At 35.1% G+C, this 24,038-nt stretch overlaps 1 protein-coding gene and 2 long non-coding RNA genes across 5 annotated transcripts in view; 2 read left to right on the top strand and 1 right to left on the bottom strand.

The window, feature by feature from the left end:
• LOC134797519 (serine-rich adhesin for platelets) overlaps nucleotides 1–24,038 on the bottom strand; it is a 401,987-nt gene that overhangs the window by 60,595 nt on the left and 317,354 nt on the right. For all 3 annotated transcript variants that reach the window (XM_063769765.1, XM_063769766.1, XM_063769768.1), the window contains exon 2: nucleotides 21,462–21,502. In XM_063769765.1, coding sequence (XP_063625835.1) covers nucleotides 21,462–21,502 — 41 coding nt within the window. The remainder of the gene's footprint in view (nucleotides 1–21,461; nucleotides 21,503–24,038) is intronic.
• LOC134797581 (uncharacterized) lies at nucleotides 15,835–16,099 on the top strand. The gene is made up of 2 exons (XR_010145101.1): nucleotides 15,835–15,971; nucleotides 16,009–16,099. It is a non-coding gene; the product is annotated as an uncharacterized LOC134797581 (long non-coding RNA).
• LOC134797579 (uncharacterized) overlaps nucleotides 17,829–24,038 on the top strand; it is a 220,818-nt gene continuing 214,608 nt past the window's right edge. The window contains exon 1 of the long non-coding RNA XR_010145099.1: nucleotides 17,829–18,040. This is a non-coding gene — a long non-coding RNA (uncharacterized LOC134797579). The remainder of the gene's footprint in view (nucleotides 18,041–24,038) is intronic.

Below are 24,038 nucleotides of genomic sequence, written 5' to 3'. Positions count from 1 at the left end.
ACAGAACGCAAATAATTTATCTAAATACATTATATTTACTGTTTCCAAGCGAGCTGATACTCATAACCTACAAATGCAATATTGTGGAAATAGGAATCATATAGGGATTAAACATTAAACCTTAAACATTTTTGTTGTTCCTTTTCCATTGTTCGACGTTGGTAGTTAAAATGTTACTAGCTTGGTAGTCTCGCGCCGGCCGTGCGACTTTCAAAACAGAGGTCGCGGGTTCGAACCTCGAATTTAAGTATCTACGATGTATTGTATGATAGTTACCAGTCACTTTTCGGTAAAGGCAAACGTCATGAGGAAACCGGACTAATCCCCAAAAGACCTAGTTTACCCTCTGATTTGGAAGGCAGATGGCAGTCGCTTTCATAAATACTAGTGCCTACGCTAATTCTTAGGATTAGTTGTCAAGCGAACCCCCGGGTTTTCAGGAAGATGGTGGTAGTACAAGTTTGATTTGAACAATACGTAGAATTTTCACTAAGCAATAAGAAGTACTATCAACTGGCAGGTTTCGAATTATTGAAAGTTGCTCAACTAGCCAAGTTTCACGCGAGCTCTATTGCCAACTTTCCACTTCAGAAGTCGGACTCTGATGCGCTTTAGTTCACTGGAAATGTTTTCACTGAACTAAAATGTTCTGTTAGTTCCCAAAAGATACTCGTATGTTACATAATTTCATATTATATTTTGCTAGGTGCACTAAAGAATACATACAAGATTTAAAGGTTCACTGCCGTCTTAGTTATAAGATTACTCGTTGAATTTTAAATTGATACCTTCATCATCATCAGTCGTTCCCTCAATGCTGAGGATCGTGACATCATGTCCTAATGTTGCTGACCAGTCTCTTCCATAGGCTTCTGTCACCTGCCATATGCACGGCTTCCTGCAGATGATACCTTAGCTAATGTAATTAATAAGGTAAAATAGAAATATGTAAAAGTCCCTGTATACTGTAAACAATGCATTGGTGCAAACTCAATATTTCTAGTTTACAACAGCATCTAATATTTCCAAAAAAGTGATCGACGTTACGCGTCACGCTCTTAACGCCCCTGATTAGGACGAAGTCATTTATCATTCGGATAATTTCTCCTATAGGTAACATTCATAACAGCAGGCGAATCAACCTTTACTCGAATTTAAGCAAAAACTTTCAACGACCAAAATTTCACGGTCAACGAGTTTTTTCCACAATAGGTACATCAGATGTCTTTCCGTTAAAGACTCCCCATTTCCTTTCGATTCCTATTTACTTTGTGTTCTTTGTATTTTCAACATTTTCCTCACAATTATCTTCGATGTCATATTTCTAAGAATCGCAGAATAAAAGAATTGAGTTTCCTCCTCGACACAAGGCTAAAACCCTTATCTTCTTGTTTCTTGTTCTCCTTTGAACATGTAAACCGATGTCAAACAAGATTATAAGTCGAAAAATATTTCACATTACCCATAACTTCATGTCATTCATGTATAGCCCTCGTGTTGTCGTTGCTTTAATTGGTGCTGCTAACACCATTAGTTATTTGTAATGGTTACAAACAAACTAATACTCATTTAACATGTTCTTTATAGTAATAACGAATGGTTTGATTTTTGTAAATAAAAATGTTGTGTTATATTTTATTTGATTATTATTGTCATGAAACTCATGAATGAGTCTCATTTATTGTTATCAATGAAACGGAGATATTCGGATGACACAATTGTCATCAGCAGCATCTGCTGCAATCAGCAGCATTGTCAATCTTTTTGTTTTTTGATTAAGTAAGTCACGGATTGAGCGTTCTAATCTCAACAGTAATGCAACAACAAACGCCACTCAATTAGTTCGTTAATGCTTCAACAGCAATGCAGCTGGCTGCGGTTGTGATGAATCTAACCTTAACATAAGTAATGTACCCTCTCTACCTCTGTGCAGTTTGTGAATCATACATAATTTTACTGTCGTTAGCAGAGCTGTTCCATAAAAGGCTTCAGAAACAAAGTGGCACTATAGCCGTGCTATGAAATATTTAAAGAGACATTAAACAAAATTCAGTTAGTGTTTTTCGTAACGGAGGCTAGTTCCCTCATAATAATTTGATATGGTTTTCAACTTGTTTTATCACACGACCTTGAATTATCTTAATCGTCGTCTCACGCGTACTAATAATTTCAAGCGAGTTAACGCTGAATGGAAAAACGAAAGCCGCCAGACTCCGATGGCACGTAGTCCGGATGGGAGAAGAAGCACAGTCTGGAGTACCAAGTAGCCGAAGACCGTCTGGACGCCCTAGGTACCGCTGGAGAGATGAAGTGCAGAAAGTGCCGTGGACTGGACAGGAACGGCGTTGGACAGAGTAGCATGGCGGTCTTTGGTGTCGGAGGCCAAGATCTAATTCGGGTCGTTACGCCACAGCAGTAAGTAAGTAACGCTGAATAGTCCTAGAAAAATGCTATCAAGACGACTCTTTGCATTTTTGTAGGATCATTCAGCGTTTGCAGCTTGCGCTGATTGGATTAGACCTCTCGCACGCATTTTTTGGTGTGCGTGAGATGCGTGATGACACGACTCAAAGTAGTATCAAAACAAGTAGATTATCAAATCGTTAATACAAAATCGGCCTCCCGTTTCATTCTTCTGGAAAGGAATGCATGTGCGAATTTCAGTGGGAACATAAATTATTTTCTGCATTCAGACTTTTATGGACGCCCGGTTTGCAGCAATTGGAATAAAAGTTGTTCTGTGTATAAAATATGGAAATGCGGACAGATTTTTATCATATCGGACTGATTTTGATAGCTGGACGTGATTGTATACGTGCGTGAAATAAACTTATAAATAAAAATAGGGTTTATAAAGATTCCCGGCTGGGAATCATTATGAACCCAATTTTTTGTAAGCTGAAGTTCTAAATAAAATCATACCTTTTCCGATCGTATTCAGCGGTTTCCGCGATACCATTTATTACACCACTAGCGACCCGCCCCGGTTTCGCATGGGTTAACAAATTATACATTTAAACCTTCCTCAAGAACCACTCTCTTGATAGGTGAAACCCGCATGAATATCCGTTCAGTAGTTTTTTAGTTTGTCGCGAACACACAGACGCACAAACAGATACCTATTTGCCCATTGTAATTCTCCGCAAAAACATTTAAATAACACCATCACTAAATCGAATCAATTTATCACAAATCCTAATTCCGCCCATTATGGGTAAACATTAATAATAAACTTCGGGTTTTAATTTAAATAAAACGCCAGAGTAATTAAAATAACGGAGGGTATAATTATTTCTGAGAAAATGAATGCACGCCTGACTGAGCACAACTTGAAGCAGTTGGTTTGGTGCATGTGACAAACATAAAGCGTTGCAATCGCGTTTGGAAGTTTCCAAAAATTATTTGCATTAAAGCTAGACTCTGCATTTAAGCTGTTAGATTCATCAGATCATACCAATCAAATTTTCTTTTTATTCTGCGAATTTTAATGTTTTTTTTTCTCTATCCATAATAACAGCGTTTCGTACTAATCCTTTGTCATTAGTCCGTGGAGCCCACGACAAAAAAGTGTGATATACGGCAAATGATGATGATGGAATTTCCTTTTGCAGAGTTGCTCCTTTTGACTCACAGATTGATTTAGGAAGGGGAGCCAACCGGATTTTTGATGCAAAATTTTGACTTAAGGGACGGAAATGCCCTCCGAAATTTGTAAAAAATTTTGTTTGGCACGTGCGTGTTAGAATATTGTTGTTCTATTCACAAATTGTATTACGTATGAACTGACCTGTTTCTCTTTGACGTCCAATGTTGATAATATATTACACAATTTAAACACTTAACACAACATCACGTGAATTTTACAGAATTTGTTATTTATGTGGGTACGATACGAAAACACGGTTGACAAGAGAAACAGTAAGTTAACCTACTACTAAGATTTGTAAACTACTTTGAAGTGACTATATTTAGTATATTTCGTATTAATATTACTGATTAATAATTATGTATAACGGAGTTTGTTGAAAAGATGTTCTAATAGTTTTATTCTGCATAATTCGATAAATGGACGAGGTACATGAGAAACTACTTCTGTGACGTCACTTATCGAATGACAAGTGGCATGATCAACCAGTTGCCAGGTAGAAATTGGTATAAAAGGGACCGACCCATCCATTATTGATCATTCTTCATTCTGATTCTGCATTCTGCCTTGCCCTGCAGCACTGAGTTAATCATCGCCAAAGGAATATTGAAAGTTAAGTAAATACTATGTTGGTAATTATTGTAATAATTATGTACCTACTTGATTAATTAGATGGATTAATTAATTAATAATTAATTAAATAATCTCTTACTGAATTATAAACTAATAGTGGTTGTATATATTAGTTGTTGATGATAAGGTGAATAAATTGTATTATTCAATTTAATAAAACAGTTTTATTTTCAATTACATCTGTTTATTATTTTATTTATCTTGCTTAAAACTTAAATAGTATCCAGTTATTGATTTAGCAGTTTTACATAATTATGAATCAAGGTAAATAAATAACATCCTGACAAGTTTTATCTTTGAAAATAATATTTACTATCAATTTTGAGTTTTAAATATATTTAATATTTTTTCTAATTATTCATTTATCTAACATCAGAAGTGGGATTGTATCCAGCTACACTACATATATACTTATATAATTTCAGACGAATTTGGAAGCCTTCTGAAAGCTGTCTCCGGTGCTCGCAGAAGAAACAAGGACATCGCTTTGCCCACCTTTAACCCCGCTACAAGCGACAGTGGAGCAGAGTCCTGGTGTACCACGAAGCTATGGTCAAGTAGAAAGATGTGTAGCAACTGTAATTAATATTTTTAACACAATGTGCAATGATTCGTCAGATTGGCCGAACGATCTTTATGTTATGTAGGTAAATATTTATGTTAATCTATATTGGAATAGTGATCATGCAAAGATTATACGTATAGTTAATATTTATTGTTCAAAATCACTTAAAAGTGATTGATTAAAGTTATTCGATGATTGATTATTTTTTTATTGATTTGTAGCGATGTAGTTGAACACTTTCGCTGGTCGGCCTATCATTTGGTGTTTTTCTGTCTCACTAGCAGCGAGTGAATGAGATTGACATGTCTAGATGATTAGCAAAGTGTTGAGTTAGTTAAAGCACTCCGCTGGTCGGCCATTTGTTTGGTGTTTGTTCATTTCATTAGCAGCGGGTGAATGGGACAAACATGTCTAGATATCTGGCAAGTGGTCAAAGTTAATATTATTTTAATCAATCACTACCCTATGATTATGCTATGGTGTTTTTTTATTATTATTAATATTATTGATTAATTGTGTAGGTACTTCGAGAACGAAGTACACGTCAGCATGGCCGTGTTAGAATATTGTTGTTCTATTCACAAATTGTATTACGTATGAACTGACCTGTTTCTCTTTGACGTCCAATGTTGATAATATATTACACAATTTAAACACTTAACACAACATCACGTGAATTTTACAGAATTTGTTATTTATGTGGGTACGATACGAAAACACGGTTGACAAGAGAAACAGTAAGTTAACCTACTACTAAGATTTGTAAACTACTTTGAAGTGACTATATTTAGTATATTTCGTATTAATATTACTGATTAATAATTATGTATAACGGAGTTTGTTGAAAAGATGTTCTAATAGTTTTATTCTGCATAATTCGATAAATGGACGAGGTACATGAGAAACTACTTCTGTGACGTCACTTATCGAATGACAAGTGGCATGATCAACCAGTTGCCAGGTAGAAATTGGTATAAAAGGGACCGACCCATCCATTATTGATCATTCTTCATTCTGATTCTGCATTCTGCCTTGCCCTGCAGCACTGAGTTAATCATCGCCAAAGGAATATTGAAAGTTAAGTAAATACTATGTTGGTAATTATTGTAATAATTATGTACCTACTTGATTAATTAGATGGATTAATTAATTAATAATTAATTAAATAATCTCTTACTGAATTATAAACTAATAGTGGTTGTATATATTAGTTGTTGATGATAAGGTGAATAAATTGTATTATTCAATTTAATAAAACAGTTTTATTTTCAATTACATCTGTTTATTATTTTATTTATCTTGCTTAAAACTTAAATAGTATCCAGTTATTGATTTAGCAGTTTTACATAATTATGAATCAAGGTAAATAAATAACATCCTGACAAGTTTTATCTTTGAAAATAATATTTACTATCAATTTTGAGTTTTAAATATATTTAATATTTTTTTAAATTATCCATTTATCTAACATGCGCAAGTTTGGTATCATTTTCGGGTAAATCAAGGATGCTAAACTCATTTCTGATATTTAATTTATACGTTTTAATATAAATAATTTGAAAAAAATGAAAAGTATTTTTTTTCTATTTTATTATATTTCGAATAAATGCCAAAATTGTTCTTATTTTTATATATACACAAAAAACAAAAATTTCGTGAAAAAGCCCTACTATTCCTCGTTATAAAAAGTATACACATGACATATTTATGTCTAAAAATATAGAGAAAAAAAAATGAAATGTAAACCTACTTTCGACCACCAGCTCACTGAATAAGTATACAAAGATATGAAATAGTGAATAGAATCAGATAATTTGTTAAATTATACATTTAAACCTTCCTCAAGAACCACTCTCTTGATAGGTGAAACCCGCATGAATATCCGTTCAGTAGTTTTTTAGTTTGTCGCGAACACACAGACGCACAAACAGATACCTATTTGCCCATTGTAATTCTCCGCAAAAACATTTAAATAACACCATCACTAAATCGAATCAATTTATCACAAATCCTAATTCCGCCCATTATGGGTAAACATTAATAATAAACTTCGGGTTTTAATTTAAATAAAACGCCAGAGTAATTAAAATAACGGAGGGTATAATTATTTCTGAGAAAATGAATGCACGCCTGACTGAGCACAACTTGAAGCAGTTGGTTTGGTGCATGTGACAAACATAAAGCGTTGCAATCGCGTTTGGAAGTTTCCAAAAATTATTTGCATTAAAGCTAGACTCTGCATTTAAGCTGTTAGATTCATCAGATCATACCAATCAAATTTTCTTTTTATTCTGCGAATTTTAATGTTTTTTTTTCTCTATCCATAATAACAGCGTTTCGTACTAATCCTTTGTCATTAGTCCGTGGAGCCCACGACAAAAAAGTGTGATATACGGCAAATGATGATGATGGAATTTCCTTTTGCAGAGTTGCTCCTTTTGACTCACAGATTGATTTAGGAAGGGGAGCCAACCGGATTTTTGATGCAAAATTTTGACTTAAGGGACGGAAATGCCCTCCGAAATTTGTAAAAAATTTTGTTTGGCACGTGCGCAAGTTTGGTATCATTTTCGGGTAAATCAAGGATGCTAAACTCATTTCTGATATTTAATTTATACGTTTTCATATAAATAATTTGAAAAAAATGAAAAGTATTTTTTTTCTATTTTATTATATTTCGAATAAATGCCAAAATTGTTCTTATTTTTATATATACACAAAAAACAAAAATTTCGTGAAAAAGCCCTACTATTCCTCGTTATAAAAAGTGTTGTTACTTATATCAAAATAAGCTTAAAATAGGGTTACTAGCGCCATCTAGTTAAGAATATGTACAACATGTGTCTATGCCTAAATCTGGTCTTTGAATAAATCCCGTTACTTGTCAACCGTCGTCCGTGTGTTTCATTACTTTCTTTAGAGGTTATGGGCAATAATCCCGTATTTTAATAGAAAAGTATTAGTGTTTTTCGTGTTTAGTGCGTGAAAATGACTTCCAATTTTCTGACGAACGTGCCGAAGCTTAAGGGTCGCGAAAATTACGACGATTGGGCGTTCGCGGTAGAAAATTTGCTGATACTTGAAGGCGCGAACAAGTATCTGAAGGAAGAACCTCCAGCAGACGGGACTGCTTCAGCAGTAGCAGCAGACACTGCAGACGCAAAAGCACGAGCGAAGCTGATTTTGACGATTGATGCATCGTTATTTGTGCATATAAAGAATGCAAAGACCACGAAGCAATTGTGGACAACGTTGAAGACTTTGTTCGACGATTCAGGTTTTTCGCGGAGAATTACTTTGCTTCGTCATTTGATATCCATCAGATTGGAAAACTGTGAAAATATGACGAATTATGTGACACAAATAGTTGAACCCTCGCAGAGATTAACCGGTACAGGTTTCAAAATCGATGATGAGTGGGTAGGTTCGTTGATGCTAGCTGGTTTACCAGAACGATTTATGCCTATGATTATGGCTATCGAGCACTCTGGAATCAGCATAACGGCCGATACAATTAAAACAAAATTACTTGATATGGAAACAAGTCAAGTAAGTGAAACAGAATGCAATTCAGCATTACTTGCAAAAAGTAACTTGAAGAAGAAGTGTGACAACACTAGCAAGCATAGACAACAAACCTCTCAAACGTCAAACCCAAATGTAAATAACACGAAGAATGTGATTTGTTACAGATGCAAAAACGCTGGTCATTATCGAAGCCAATGTCCACTGTTAAATGAAAAAACAGACAAGAAAAAGCAGACTAACGCATTCAGCGTTGTTTTTCTTAGTGGCGACTTCAATAAAAGTGATTTTTACGTGGATTCCGGTGCGAGTCAGCACTTTACGGCGAATGAAACTTGGCTGCAAAATAAAGAGTTTTCGCCGGATATTCCAGACGTAATCGTAGCAAACAGTACAAAAGTTCCTGTTTTGTGTTCCGGAGATATGGAAATTACGACAAGTCACGGATACGAAGTGAACGTGAAGAATGTTTTGTGCGTGCCAGACCTTACGACTAACCTATTATCGGTCAGTGAACTAACCAAAAATGGAAATACTGTACATTTTGGCCCTAAGAAATGTTGGATTCACAACAAGCTAGGGAATTTAGTGGCAGAAGCAGACCTAGTCAATGGTGTTTACAAGTTAAAACTAAAAACAACACCGAGGTGTATGCTATCTACGTCAACAGCTGATGGTCAGACGTGGCACAGCCGTCTCGGGCATATAAATGCCAGTGATTTAAACAAGATGAAGCGTGGATTAGTGGACGGAATAGATTTCCCTGGAAAATTCACGGGAAGTAAATTAAACTGTGAAGTGTGTTGTGAAGGAAAACAGTCAAGGTTACCCTTCTCACCAGGCACAAGAGCCACAGAGATCCTTCAAATTGTTCATAGTGACATATGTGGTCCTATGGAGAAAAATTCAATTGGTGGTGCAAGATTTTTCATTATTTTTGTTGATGATTTTACCAGAATGACTTTCATTTATTTCCTTAAAGCCAAGAGTGAAGCATTAAGTTATTTTAAGGAGTTCAAGTCAATGGTGGAAAACAGTCAAAACAAGAAAATCAAATTTTTAAGAACGGACCAAGGCCGTGAGTACTGTAGTAAAGAGTTTGAAGATTTCTTAAAGAATGAAGGTATAGTGCACCAGAAAACCAACCCCTACACAGCTGAGCAGAATGGTCTTAGTGAGCGAAGCAACCGTACAATTGTGGAACGAGCGAGGTGTCTTTTGTTTGAAGCCGGCCTAGACAAGAAATTCTGGGCGGAAGCTGCCAATACAGCTGTATACATAAAGAACCGGTCAGTAGCGTCGGGGATAGAAAAAACTCCATACGAGATGTGGACAGGGAGAAAGCCTAATTTAGAAGGTTTGCGCATCTTTGGAAGCCCTGTCATGGTACACATCCCGAAAGAAAAAAGGACAAAATGGGACAAAAAGTCCAAGAAGCACATACTGGTAGGATTTCCTGAGAATATAAAAGGCTACAGAGTTTATGATCCAGTAAAGAATCAGATCACAACAAGTCGAGATGTAGTGATTTTAGAGAAGAAGAAGAATGAGGATACAGTCACAGTTTGTATAGAAAACACAGACTCAGTGGGGGAGTTGACAGAGGAATCTGTGGTTAAATTAGAGCCGATTAACCAGTCTAACTCCAGTGAGTCTGAGTCAGAGTACCTTGATGTGGACAATGAAGGTGAACAGCATGAAGAGGAAGGACAGCAGCAGTTTTTAGAAGATACATATCATAGAACAGATGCTCTCAATCAACTGTCTTCAGAAGATGCTTCACCGAGAAGAGCAGAGGTCACGGAGAGTTTGGCCACAGTCAATGAAGAAAGACTGAAGCGACAGAGAAAGAAACCTGAGCGGTATGGTTTTGCAAATACATGCACCAGCACCTACGTGGGAGAAGATGAGATGACATATGCAGACGCTATCAGTGGACCTGAGAAACAACAGTGGTTGCAGGCGATGGCAGACGAACTGCAGTCTTTCAAAGACAACGAGGTATGGGAAGTTGTCGATGCTCCAGACAACGCTAGTGTAGTGCAGTGTAAGTGGGTCTTAAAAAAGAAACGTGATTGTGACAATAGAGTGAGATATCGTGCACGGCTAGTAGCTAAAGGTTTTACACAAAAGCTTGGTGTGGACTATCAAGAAACCTTTTCTCCCGTTATTAGGCACTCAACTTTGCGGTTACTATTTGCTTTGAGTGTACAGTTAGAAATGGATATCACTCATTTGGATGTCACAACAGCCTTTCTTAATGGTCACCTTAAAGAAAGCATTTTTATGCATTTGCCAGAAGGTTTTCCTGTCACTGATTCAAATAAAGTGTTAAAATTAAAAAAGGCTGTTTATGGCTTAAAGCAGTCATCACTCGCTTGGTATAAAAAAGTTGATGAAACTTTGTGTAACTTAGGATATACTAAGAGTAAACTTGAGCCTTGTGTATTTATAAAAAATCATAACAATAATTTGAAAACTATTGTTGGTGTTTATGTTGATGATTTTTTAATATTTTCAAATCATAGTACAGAAAAAGATAATCTTGTACAGGCACTGAGTCAAAAGTTTAAATTAAAGAATTTAGGTCAAGTAAAACAATACTTAGGCATGAGAATTAATTTAAATAAGGACAAAAATGTCATTACTATAGATCAGGAGAATTATATAGAGATGTTGTTGAAAAAGTTTGATATGGAAGATTGCAACCCTGTCGAGACTCCTATAGAATGTAAATTGAATGTTGAAAAAACAAATGATTGTAAAGAAAAACTGCCATATCAGAAACTTATAGGTAGCTTGATGTATTTATCAGTATTAACTCGGCCTGATATTTCTTATGCTACTAGTTACTTAAGTCAATTTAATAATTGCTATTCATATGTTCATTGGAACTATGCTAAAAGAATTTTAAAATATTTATTGAGAACAAAAGACTATTGTTTGAAATATTCCAAAGGAAAAGCAGAACTGGTAGGTTTTGTAGATGCCGATTGGGCGAGCGACGCCATAGACAGACGGTCATATACAGGTTTTTGTTTTATGAAGTCTGGTTCTGCTATTTCTTGGGAGAGCAAAAAGCAAAGGACTGTTGCTTTGAGCTCATGTGAGAGTGAATACATGGCTTTATCAGAAGCTTGCCGTGAAGCCATTTACTTGCAAAACCTTGAAGTGGAACTGATGGGTTTTAGTAATAAAATTGTAGTATACAATGACAGTCAGAGTGCATTGAAGCTGGCAAATAATCATCAGTCACATAAGCGTTCTAAGCATATTGATGTTAGATATAATTTCATTAGAGAAGTGATTAATAATGATATTGTGGAAACAAAGTATTTGCCAACCGCTAACATGCCCGCTGACCTGTTAACAAAAGGTTTACCGGAGGTGAAACATTACAGGTTTATGAAAACACTTGGTGTGGTTCAAAAATGATTTTATTAATGTTTATTGTTAGTAAAGCATTTTACATATTTAGTTTCATATTTAATAATTTGTGTTTTTTTTTGCCTGTAGAATTGCTGTTATAATAAAATAAAAATAGTTTCACCGGCTTACACCTGTTAAAATATTAGTTTATTTTTATTTTGATATAGTGGGGGTGTTGTTACTTATATCAAAATAAGCTTAAAATAGGGTTACTAGCGCCATCTAGTTAAGAATATGTACAACATGTGTCTATGCCTAAATCTGGTCTTTGAATAAATCCCGTTACTTGTCAACCGTCGTCCGTGTGTTTCATTACTTTCTTTAGAAAAAGTATACACATGACATATTTATGTCTAAAAATATAGAGAAAAAAAAAATGAAATGTAAACCTACTTTCGACCACCAGCTCACTGAATAAGTATACAAAGATATGAAATAGTGAATAGAATCAGATAATTTGTTAAATTATACATTTAAACCTTCCTCAAGAACCACTCTCTTGATAGGTGAAACCCGCATGAATATCCGTTCAGTAGTTTTTTAGTTTGTCGCGAACACACAGACGCACAAACAGATACCTATTTGCCCATTGTAATTCTCCGCAAAAACATTTAAATAACACCATCACTAAATCGAATCAATTTATCACAAATCCTAATTCCGCCCATTATGGGTAAACATTAATAATAAACTTCGGGTTTTAATTTAAATAAAACGCCAGAGTAATTAAAATAACGGAGGGTATAATTATTTCTGAGAAAATGAATGCACGCCTGACTGAGCACAACTTGAAGCAGTTGGTTTGGTGCATGTGACAAACATAAAGCGTTGCAATCGCGTTTGGAAGTTTCCAAAAATTATTTGCATTAAAGCTAGACTCTGCATTTAAGCTGTTAGATTCATCAGATCATACCAATCAAATTTTCTTTTTATTCTGCGAATTTTAATGTTTTTTTTTCTCTATCCATGATAACAGCGTTTCGTACTAATCCTTTGTCATTAGTCCGTGGAGCCCACGACAAAAAAGTGTGATATACGGCAAATGATGATGATGGAATTTCCTTTTGCAGAGTTGCTCCTTTTGACTCACAGATTGATTTAGGAAGGGGAGCCAACCGGATTTTTGATGCAAAATTTTGACTTAAGGGACGGAAATGCCCTCCGAAATTTGTAAAAAATTTTGTTTGGCACGTGCGCAAGTTTGGTATCATTTTCGGGTAAATCAAGGATGCTTAACTCATTTCTGATATTTAATTTATACGTTTTCATATAAATAATTTGAAAAAAATGAAAAGTATTTTTTTTCTATTTTATTATATTTCGAATAAATGCCAAAATTGTTCTTATTTTTATATATACACAAAAAACAAAAATTTCGTGAAAAAGCCCTACTATTCCTCGTTATAAAAAGTATACACATGACATATTTATGTCTAAAAATATAGAGAAAAAAAAAATGAAATGTAAACCTACATTCGACCACCAGCTCACTGAATAAGTATACAAAGATATGAAATAGTGAATAGAATCAGATAGTTTTTTTAATTTTTAATACAAAGATATGAGTTACAGCTATGAGAATTATGGCGTTTGATGATGATGAGATAGCCTTTAGCATAGTGAGTCATTAGAACTCTTAGATCATTTTAGGAACGGGAGCCACCTTGATTTTTGGTGCGGTGTGCTTGAAAGGGTGGGGATGATTTGTCCCATACAATCATAAATTTATGAAAGCATCTGTTTAGGTTTCTGCATTAAGTTTGGTGTCATTATCGAGTAAATTAAAAGAAAAAAAAAGAGAAATGCACTAATAGTTACATTATTTCGTATTTAAAAGATTTTACAGCCTAATATATTTGTAAAAACTCTTTAACATTGCTTATGCTTGGTGCACAACGTAATTCGATTTAAGGGACGTAGCTATACGGAGGAAAATAATTTAAATATCAGTCAATATTTAAATTATTAATTTGTATTTTGAATATTTAATTACCTAAATGATTTCTGTCTTTTGATTTACTCGAAAATGTCATCAACTTATTGCAGAAACCTAAACAGGTGCTTGCGTAAATTTATGATTGTGTGGGACAAATCACCCCACCTTTCATCCCGACTGTATCAAAAATCTAGGTGGATCTCCTTCCTAAAATGATCTAAGGGTTCTAAGGACTCACTATGTATAATAAAAAGGGATCTAATCATAATAAATTGCTAAGCTGTAGCTCACATCGTTGTATCTTGTTCGATGAGTAGTCGAAAGTAGGCCTACATTACATGTAATTTTGTTTAGTCACATTAATGTAAAATAAATATGCCATATTATTATGCATACTTTTTATAACGAGAAATAGTAGGGCTTTTTCATGATTTTTTTATTTTTTGGGTGCATAATAAAATAAGAAAAATATCGAATAAAATTTTTATTTTTCATTTTTTTCAAATTATTTATATGAAACCGTATAAATTAAATATCAGAAACGAATTTAGCATCCTTGAGTTACACGAAAACCAAAATACCAAACTTGACCACATAGCAAAACTTTATTTTTTACAAATTTCGGGGGGCACATTATTTTTTGTATTTCGCGAGCAAAGGGCATAGGACTAACTTATATTTACTTTAATATAATAAATGCAAGATAACACTGGACCGGCTTGGCAAGCGATAGAGTGTAGCAGTACCAGTATCGCCAATGTATCTATCAATTTCTTTGATAAACTGAGTGACGCCGCCGCATCAATTATGACGTTCAATCCGCCACTAATTGTATCAAGTATATTCACAGATAGGCGCCCGCATAAAGGCCGTAGCAGTATGTCTCAACAGTAATGCAGCTGCAGTTGCCAACCGAACACAGCATACCTTTTTTTTTGACGGAGTGGGAATGCGTTTATGCACGGTGCTCCTTGCAAGAGATGAGGGAATTTGGCCCTACCCACTAAACCCACTCCGGCGTTTCACCCTCTCTGCCGTTCGTGAGGGCGCACTGGGATCGATGACATTCCACCACGGCGCCCTCCGGCAGCTCCACCTGCCTTTTATAACTTGTTCCCCACGCAAAGGGCAGACACCTGAATACTTGAAACAAAGGGTTTTCACTTTCCACGGTCCTTACATCGCAGGAATTTCATTAAAAGAAGATCGCGTCGTAAATTAGCCTGGCTCATCATCATCACCGGAATTGGACTCGCTTCATTTCGGTTTTGCTCTATTGTCTATTGTCTTAATAAATGTTATTGTAATGATGCTGAATATAGAGGTATTCTGAAACGTAAAGTAGATTAGTCAGTCGGTGTATAGGTAATAATATGTTATGTGATGTGATTTGTTATTTCTGTTTCTTCCTGTGTATGTTGTATCTTGTATCTACCTTGTGTTATATTTTTCTTGTAATGAAATATTTGTAAGCGTTTCTCGGCGCATTGGTATTTTTACTGTAATGCCGTGTAAACATAATTGTATTAAATAAATAAATAATAAATAAATAATTACTTTTGATGTTAATTCATCAATCAAGCTGGTTAGCATTTACTTTAACTTGATCGTAATGATGCTTCCCTAACTAAGGGATCGCTTATTAATCCATAATTTACGTGATATAGCTCCATAATTATGTACTTATGAAAATGAAAATGAAAATGAAAAATGTTTATTGTGTTAAACAGTACAATTTGTATACAATTAGACTTGAGTCCTCCTTGTAAGTATATGTATACCTGTATCAGGAGAACCCGCAATTTATTTATCACACATTTATCACCAGATAGAATAGATAGATTATAGAAACTCGCGCTATTAAGGGACAACATTAGAACTTCATAAATGATATTTCCCAATGAATCTTGGTCGTATGTATACAACTATACACATATACACGGTATCTCGTTCAGTAGGTATGGATTAAACGAAAACCAATGATAACGGATTTTAAGAACTACAGATTTCACCCTCGTGTATGTTCGAAAGCGAATATTAATGGTTTCGGAGAGCGAAAGAACGCGACACTCGTATTAATGTTTGTAATTAATTATACACAAATCACATATTTTTGACGACCGGTCTGGCCTAGTGGGTAGTGACCCTGCCTATGAAGCCGATGGTCCTGGGTTCGAATCCCGGTAAGGGCATTTATTTGTGTGCTGATCACAGATATTTGTTCCTGAGTCATGGATGTTTTCTATGTATTTAAGTATTTGTATATTATACGAGTATATATCGTTGTCTGAGTACCCACAACACAAGCTTTTTTGAGCTTACCGTGGGACTTAGTCAATTTGTGTAAGAATGTCGCTATAATATTTATTTAATATTTATTTAAATCAAGAAAAGATGTTAAATTTTCGCCGGTTTTTTTATGCGTAAAATCAAATAATCTACATTTTTATTCCATTTTATTATTTGCCCGCTCAAGACATATTATTTGCTCAGTTCCTCCAGGCAACATATTATTCAAGTATTTTACTTTCTTCTTTCTAGAATTCCTAAAGTGATATTGAAGTTACATGCAGGATCTGTAGGTAATATTGTGCAGCGTCCTCCCAACCTTTTTTTATCACAGGTGTTATACCCATGCTTGTAAAGTAACACACGTGCCTCGAATCCTGAAATACCGTCATTTTGTTTTTATATAAGATATTTGTACAGGTAAACAAATCGTTTACACGTGTTGGTGCCCTATTGATACCTATTCTAAGAAAAATTAAGCAGATTTTACAGAAGTTACATTTACAAATAAATCACTCTGCGAAACTATGTTCGGCGAATCGTTGTCTGCGAAATTGCGAATGGATAATCTGCTAAAAATTCTCGGAGAATCATTAGGTAGGCACGCATTAAGAGCGCCATGCGAGTTTATTTTCATTTATAAGTCTATGTTGACAGAGTAAAGTCTAATCAGTTTAGAATATGTAGGCATAAATTTATTGAATTGATATTTAATACCTTCTGAAGCTGAGTTACAATAAATTATCTAATTAATCTATTGACACTACCATATTAAGTAATATCAAGGGTAGTTATTATGAATTTATGAATAACTGTATGCTAATATGTGTAACAACAATTCAGCGATTCAGAGGGGGGATGTCGCCACTTCGCCAGCATTTTGGGGAGTTTCCCGGAAGCGGGTGAGTTGAGGGAGATTTTTTTACATTTAGTTATGTTTTAGTTTTAGTTTTATCTAGTTATAGCTTGGGTAGGTTAAGGTTAAGTAGCAGTAATTAGTTTTAAGTGTGATTTATTTTTTGTGACGTACAACTTTTAATATGTGATTACTTTTTGTGGACAATAAATATTTGTTTCACAACAGTGACCGAACAACAACAACTTGTAAGTTTTAATACAGTTTAGCTTTATTTAATGTCCCAACATTTTATTTTCTAAATGAAATAGCATCTAAAGTTAGTTTATGATCTCCTAAAATGTTGAAATGGCAAGTAAAATTTAATAGAAGTTTTGTTTTATGATGACATTCTAAAAATATAGTTAGGTATCTATGAAACAATTGCTAATTTTACGGTATTGTATTAGCATCTCATTGTTATCCTAGATATTATAAATAGTACATTGTGCAACGAGGGGGGTAAGCGAGATTTTGTAAACGAGGTCTATAACTCCCGACAGCCGCAGGCTGGAGGGAGTTTCGGCCTGACCATCGGCCGAATATCCGGTATCCGGCCGCCGAATATTAGGCCAGCGGAACTATACCTACATTTCGGTTTTTCGGGTGCGCATTCTAAAGGTTTGATCTGTTTCCTTAGTGAACGTTCGCGCGGACACATTTCTAGGTATTCTATAGGCGCGTGCAAGTCAGTGGAATATTAAAATTGTTTTAAAATAATAATCAAGTACGATTATGACCGTGACTGTTTCTTAAATCCAATTTGTTTACTCCGAAATCAAGTAATGTTACTATCCGGTATCCGGCCGGATAGTAGGTCACTATCCGGTATCCGGCCGGATATTAAAATAATGGCCGGACAGGCCGGATACCGGATAGTAACCGAATATCCGGTGCATCTCTAGTTTCTAATATAATTTTTTTCTAAACTGAATAGTTTGCGCGAGAGACACTTCCAAAGTGGTAAAATGTGTGTCCCCCCCCCCCCCCCTCTGTAACTTCTAAAATAAGAGAATGATAAAACTAAAAAAAATATATGATGTACATTACCATGCAAACTTCCACCGAAAATTGGTTTGAACGAGATCTAGTAAGTAGTTTTTTTTTAATACGTCATAAATCGTAAACCGCAATTTTATTATGTTACTTGCTGCTACGGAACCCTTCATGGGTGAGTCCGACTCGCACTTGGCCGCTTTTTTATATAAATAAGTAAGTAAGGGGTGCCGTACCTGTACTGTCCGTCCGTCTGTCTGTCCGTCTGTCCGTCAGTCTGTCTATCTGTCACCAGGCTGTATCTCATGAACCGTGATAGCTAGACAATTGAAATTTTCACAGATGATGTATTTATGTTGCCGATATGACAACAAATACTAAAAACAAAATAAAATAAATATTTAAGTGGGGCTCCCATACAACAACCGTGATTTTCTTGCCGGTTTTTGCGTAATGATACGGAATCCTTCATGCGCTAGTCCGACTCGCACTTGGCCGGTTTTGCATTTTAGCTATGGAACCCTAATCAAATACAAAAGACAAGAAACCCAACTCAAAGGGATGTAATTTGGCAATATAAAATATAAATTGAAATATATTAAACCGCCTCGTCAAATATACTTTTAAATTGACACTGAAAGCACTCGTTTCAAACAGATTTCCGATAACCCCTCTGAGCGTTTGAGATACCTGTATCCACGTCATCCACTTGGATTTAAATGGCGTGCCTGAAGGACGTATAGTTGAAATACATATTCGCCGTAACCATTCCATTAAACAACCTCAAAATAAAAGGAGACATTTATTTATCTAACCTTTATTGCACAATACAAGAAAGTAGGTACAAATGGCGGAATTAATGCCATGGCATTAACATTCTCTACCAGTCAACCATTGGGCCAAACAGAAACTTACAATGGGTGCGGAAGAGAAAATCAGTACAGAAAGATGAGTCACTATCTAAATACTACTTACTATTAATATACATACATAAATACATAGTATAATGATCTTTTAATTAGTGAACCTTAATTAAAAGAGCATAGTTTTTCGGAACGTATGTACGAAATATCATTTGATATTTACCAGTTGCTTTTCGGTAAAGGAAAACATCGTGAGGAAACCGGACTAATCCCAATAAGGCCTAGTTTCCCCTCTGGGTTGGAAGTTCAGATGGCAGTTCGTAAGAACTAGTGCCTACGTCAATTCTTGAGATTAGTTGCTAAGCGGGCCCCAGGCGTCCATGAGCCGTGGCTAAAGTGCCAGGATAACGCGAGGAAGAAGAAGGAGGAGTTAATTTACATTTTTTTTCGAGCGGCAATGTATTTCGTTGTCATCACCAATAGTAACAAAGTAGTGTTGATACATTGCGTGTTGAATTATTTTGCAAGTGAAGTATAAATCGTAAATTTTTAATAAAACATATTTATAAGTTAATTCCACGTTAATTCATTAGGGCCTAAGTATTACCAAAAAGAATAGATAGTATAGAGGGGTCCTGTCATTGTAAATTTTGTAGTCACTGTAAATTTACTGCCATCTATCGACACACGACTAAAACTCAAAATGAAAACGCATAAAGTTATCAAAAAATGTATATATATGGATACATGATTTTATTATTTTTATATCATTTTGATCCATGTTCATTTACTGATATCTATGTGTTAAAATTGTTAAATATGAAACGGTGTCGTCACGCCATCTAGCTGAGGATAAGCTAAAGGTGTGTGCGACATCTATTCGAGAATGACTTTTACTTGAATTCCGAGGCACGTTTTTTCCTTAGACTTTATACGTCTTATACGAAGTTACATAATGTCTTTGGTATTACCTAGCCGTGTAATATGCAAGATGTTATCCTCCTGCCGCCCAAAGACCTATCAAAAGGTCTCCGACTGAGTAGTGGTTCCGGCCAAGGCCCAAGCATAGTTACACTTTTAACTTATACGAGCCCAATGACCTTTTAAAATGTCTACAACTTTAACCTGTCATAAAAATTCAAATTTACGCGTATTGAATTCAGATCAGTTTTGAAAAAATACGTCATATCTGATGTTATCAATAGATGTAAATCTGTGTAAAATGATCTGTCAGTTTTGAAGTAATATCCAAAACAATGACGAAGGGTCGAGGGACTCGAGGGCGTGGTAATTTAATCGATGATTTCTTGGCTATCTCGGCAGATTCCTTGTGTATTTTTATTGTAAATGATGTCTCATATGTTCGTCTTTGTTTTACCACATTTATTAACATTTGGAAGACCCATAGGAAGGCATGTGGGTCGTAATATATTTAAGGTTTTTTATAGGTCTACGGGCTTTAACCGCTATATTGGGTTGGTTTGCATTGGATATGCTGTACGTTTAACGATTAAAATTTGAATTTAATAAAGTATTTAATATTAAATGTCTTTTTGAAAAGCTTTATAGTTAGTTTTGGCAAAAATAATATTTAAAAATTCATAAATTCAACAAGATGGTAGTAATTAGTAGCTTTAGGATTTTAATAGGCCTGCGGGTGGTTACCCTACTTTTATAAGAAAAATCGATATGCTCGAGTTTAGTGCCTATTAGTTAGGTCATTTTCCCAGTTTATTAGTTTCCCACTGCCTGTGTAGAATTGAATATTCACTGTATTCTTATAATCCAATAGTCAAAGTAAGATAATATGCTGCTTGTGGCTAATATTATTGTTAGCATGTGGCAAAGGTAGGATTTTTTTTTGATATAATATTTTACATGAAATGCGTTAATTAATTCTGATATATTTAAAATATGTTACAGAAGCGGGGTGAATCAACGTAATGGTACATCAATTATTTTAATAAATTCAGAAATACACAATCTAAGAAAAACCACTTTGTTGAGGTAGCGGCCCTGAGTCCTATAAAAAAGACATCGAATTTCGGTGTTTCTTTGGTTTCTTAACCTTCTACTGAAACCATTATGATGCTAAAAAAATCTCACACCCATAATACAATGCTATGACAATGTAATCATACGTCGAAGTCTTGGGCCAGAACCATGTTAACCTAAAAAAAGGCCTCTGGGCTTGTATCCCATCTTTGACGAAAAAATTCTGGGCGGACGGAGGTTATTACAATGTACCAACTGTACGGCTACCACCAGTTTTGACGTGACATAACGCTCACGTCTACGCAATTTACTTTCTGTACATCTCGCTTGCACTAATATGCCAGTACGAGCGAGATGCATAGAAAGTAAGTTACGTAAACGTGAGCGTTATGTCAATGTCAAAACTGGTGGTAGCCGTACTAGATAGTTAAGGTAAACGTACTGGTGCTCGACGCGGTCCCAGTGTATGTCATCTTGAAACTTCATTGTCAATAGAGGTGACACCTTGCTGTCACCTCTATTGGGCATTAGCATGTCGAACAGTAGTACGTTTACCTTATCATATATCTATTTAAAACAATAAAGCACGGTCAACAAACTATGGCTTACAATACTTCTTGTATCACAGATGTAGTAGAAGCTTACCGACTAACTCAAAAATTCTGATACTTCAGATAAGTATCTCTTACCTGAGTGGAGACCGACACCCCTTGGCTGCCTACGGCGCCACCTGCAATGAAAAGGGCCGATTAGATCTAAGAACATCCAAAGGAATATTTTATTGCCTTTTTGAATTTTGCAGATGAATTCTTTTTTCTATCTTCGATATTAAGCCGCTTAAAGTCTGACTAGTATATTCCTCGTAAATAAAGAGTTTTTGTGAAATAAAATATTTTGTGGGGCAATCTTAGGTCTTATATTATAAAGCCTCTTTTATTCAACGCTGTGCTTTCATTGTGCTGGAAAATTATATCACAATGTGATTGTTATTATAAGTTCTTACTACTATATTTATGTCATTTTCAAGGATATTAAAGCCACAGGTAGGTACCTATATACATTTGACTGCAGTATCCCTCAAATTAATTGTAAACAACAAAGTTTATAGTAACAAATAAAAATATACGATATTAAAACGTAAAAAAGCGGACATTTCTACTGAAGTTTCATCGTTAAGCAGTTACCAACTTCAGTAGTGAATATTTACTTAAGTTCAGTATAATAAATTACACTGTCAACTCTCTCGCGTTCCAATTATATCTGCGGTTTCGTTCGTGTGGGGTTGTGCAAATTAAATACACTACTGGCTTCACTTTCCTCTGCTACGCCACGTCATTTATATTAAACTCATGGCAAATTGGACGTTGTGGTGAAATAAATAGAAAAGAATATTGTTTCCAGCTAAAGCGGAGCGTCATTTGTTTTGTAATTAGAAAATGTGGAAGAGTTTTCTTTCTCTGGAGACGTGGTATGTTAGAATTAGTCGCGTAGTAGAAGAGCACAATAGGCAAACTCTTGGAAATGATAGATGGCCATTTTAGCGCCAAATTGTAAATAAATATAGGTTTTAGAGTGTGTTTTAGATGCTTAGAGTAGAATCCAAACAGGCGACCTTGGACCGACTAAGTTTTGTTTGAGGCCGATGAATGTATTAAATATTTCCCTAAATTTATTTTGTGGCCATAAAATAGATCTCTTTAAAATATCATTTAATTATCTATTAATATTCAAACATACCTATCCCATTATTTATAAAAACAGAACCTGACTCTGTTAGGGATTCAATTAGATATTTTCTATCGAATTGGAAGACATTGAATTAAAATGCAATAGGTTCGACAGACATTCTTGACAACAATAAATTTATTGACAAATATTTTCATCGACATCATTGTAAAAAATAAGTCACGGAATTTATCCAGCGACAATAATCAGATTAAGGATTCCACCTGACACGTTCGAGCGCTAATAACATTTGTGAAGGCGTGAAATCCATCCTCGTATCTGGTAAATTGCGAGTTTTGTTTTCGTCAGAAAGCAAAAAGCTTAATAAAATGTTGATTTTCTATAATCTGAAAACAAAACGTAAATATACAGCATACTGTATGTACAAGTATGCAATATACTGTAAATATACAAAGGCATCGCAATTCAACGCGGTAACGAAGCGAGTGTGATGGGCATCTTTGCGCCGGGAGTAGCGCGGGAGGCCTCTTTCAGTAATTTTTATATTCCTTGTTTAATTTTAGATATATTTAGGGTTCTTAGTTTTATACATAGATATATTTAGCTCATATGTTATTAGTTGCTTGATAATCCCTCTTGCTTGCTCTTGGTAACATTCATGCCCTTGAAATATTCATATAGCCATATAGTCTATTTCAGTGTCAGTGCACTCTAAGAAATGAAGACCAACTAAGAGCAGTTTTCTCTTAGTTGACGTTAAGTTAATTACAACAATAACGATCTTATATAAATCAAAGAAAGCTGATTACTTAAAACAATAAGTGTATCTGTGATTGAACTAATAAAGTAGGTATGTTATTAATCCTAACAATTGTATACTTTGCATCTATTATTAACTTGTTGGCATAATTATGTAACGTAGGTTAATTCAATCCATAACAAATTAATTAAAACAGATAAATATGTTAATAGTTATGAACATTTTAATAGTTTATTTGATTATTTTGTCTTTGTTGATTTACATAAGATTTGGTAGTTCAATCAACTAAACATACAATATTTAGAACAACGAAGATAAAACATTCAATCCCATTATGATCAAATTATTGTATTAATTACGAAACTAATATTCCATTCTACTAAGAATTATTTGTTAAATCGATTTTCTTAATAATTAAATTAAATAATCGGTTAATCCGATCAATCAAGAGATAAGCGGGGGGAGCGCCTGTACACCCGCTCTCCGCCCCGCCCGCGCCCCTCTCGCGGCGTGTGCCACCGTGCGAGCGAGCAGTCGAGTCTCAGTAGCATGCAGTTGCGTTAAGCTCATTCAATTACTTATTCCTCTGGAAAAACCTGGTGTGTACAAAGTTGAGTGCAGGTTGTGGTAGTTCGCACATTGGGCAGACCAAACGCACTATTGCCTGCAGAATTAAAGAACACATCGCTGCGGTCAAGAACAATCGGGTACAATAATCACTGGATCGAGTTGCATAGTCCCAAGGTCATTTCGACACCACTATATACCAAGATTGGTAAGAGAAGCCATTGAAATTCACAAATATAAAAATTTCAATCGT

This window comes from Cydia splendana, chromosome 15 (assembly GCF_910591565.1).
Source record: "Cydia splendana chromosome 15, ilCydSple1.2, whole genome shotgun sequence".
NCBI lineage: Eukaryota > Metazoa > Arthropoda > Insecta > Lepidoptera > Tortricidae > Cydia > Cydia splendana.
Note: the sequence above shows the minus strand (reverse complement) of the source record. Positions and strands in the feature narration are given on the sequence as shown.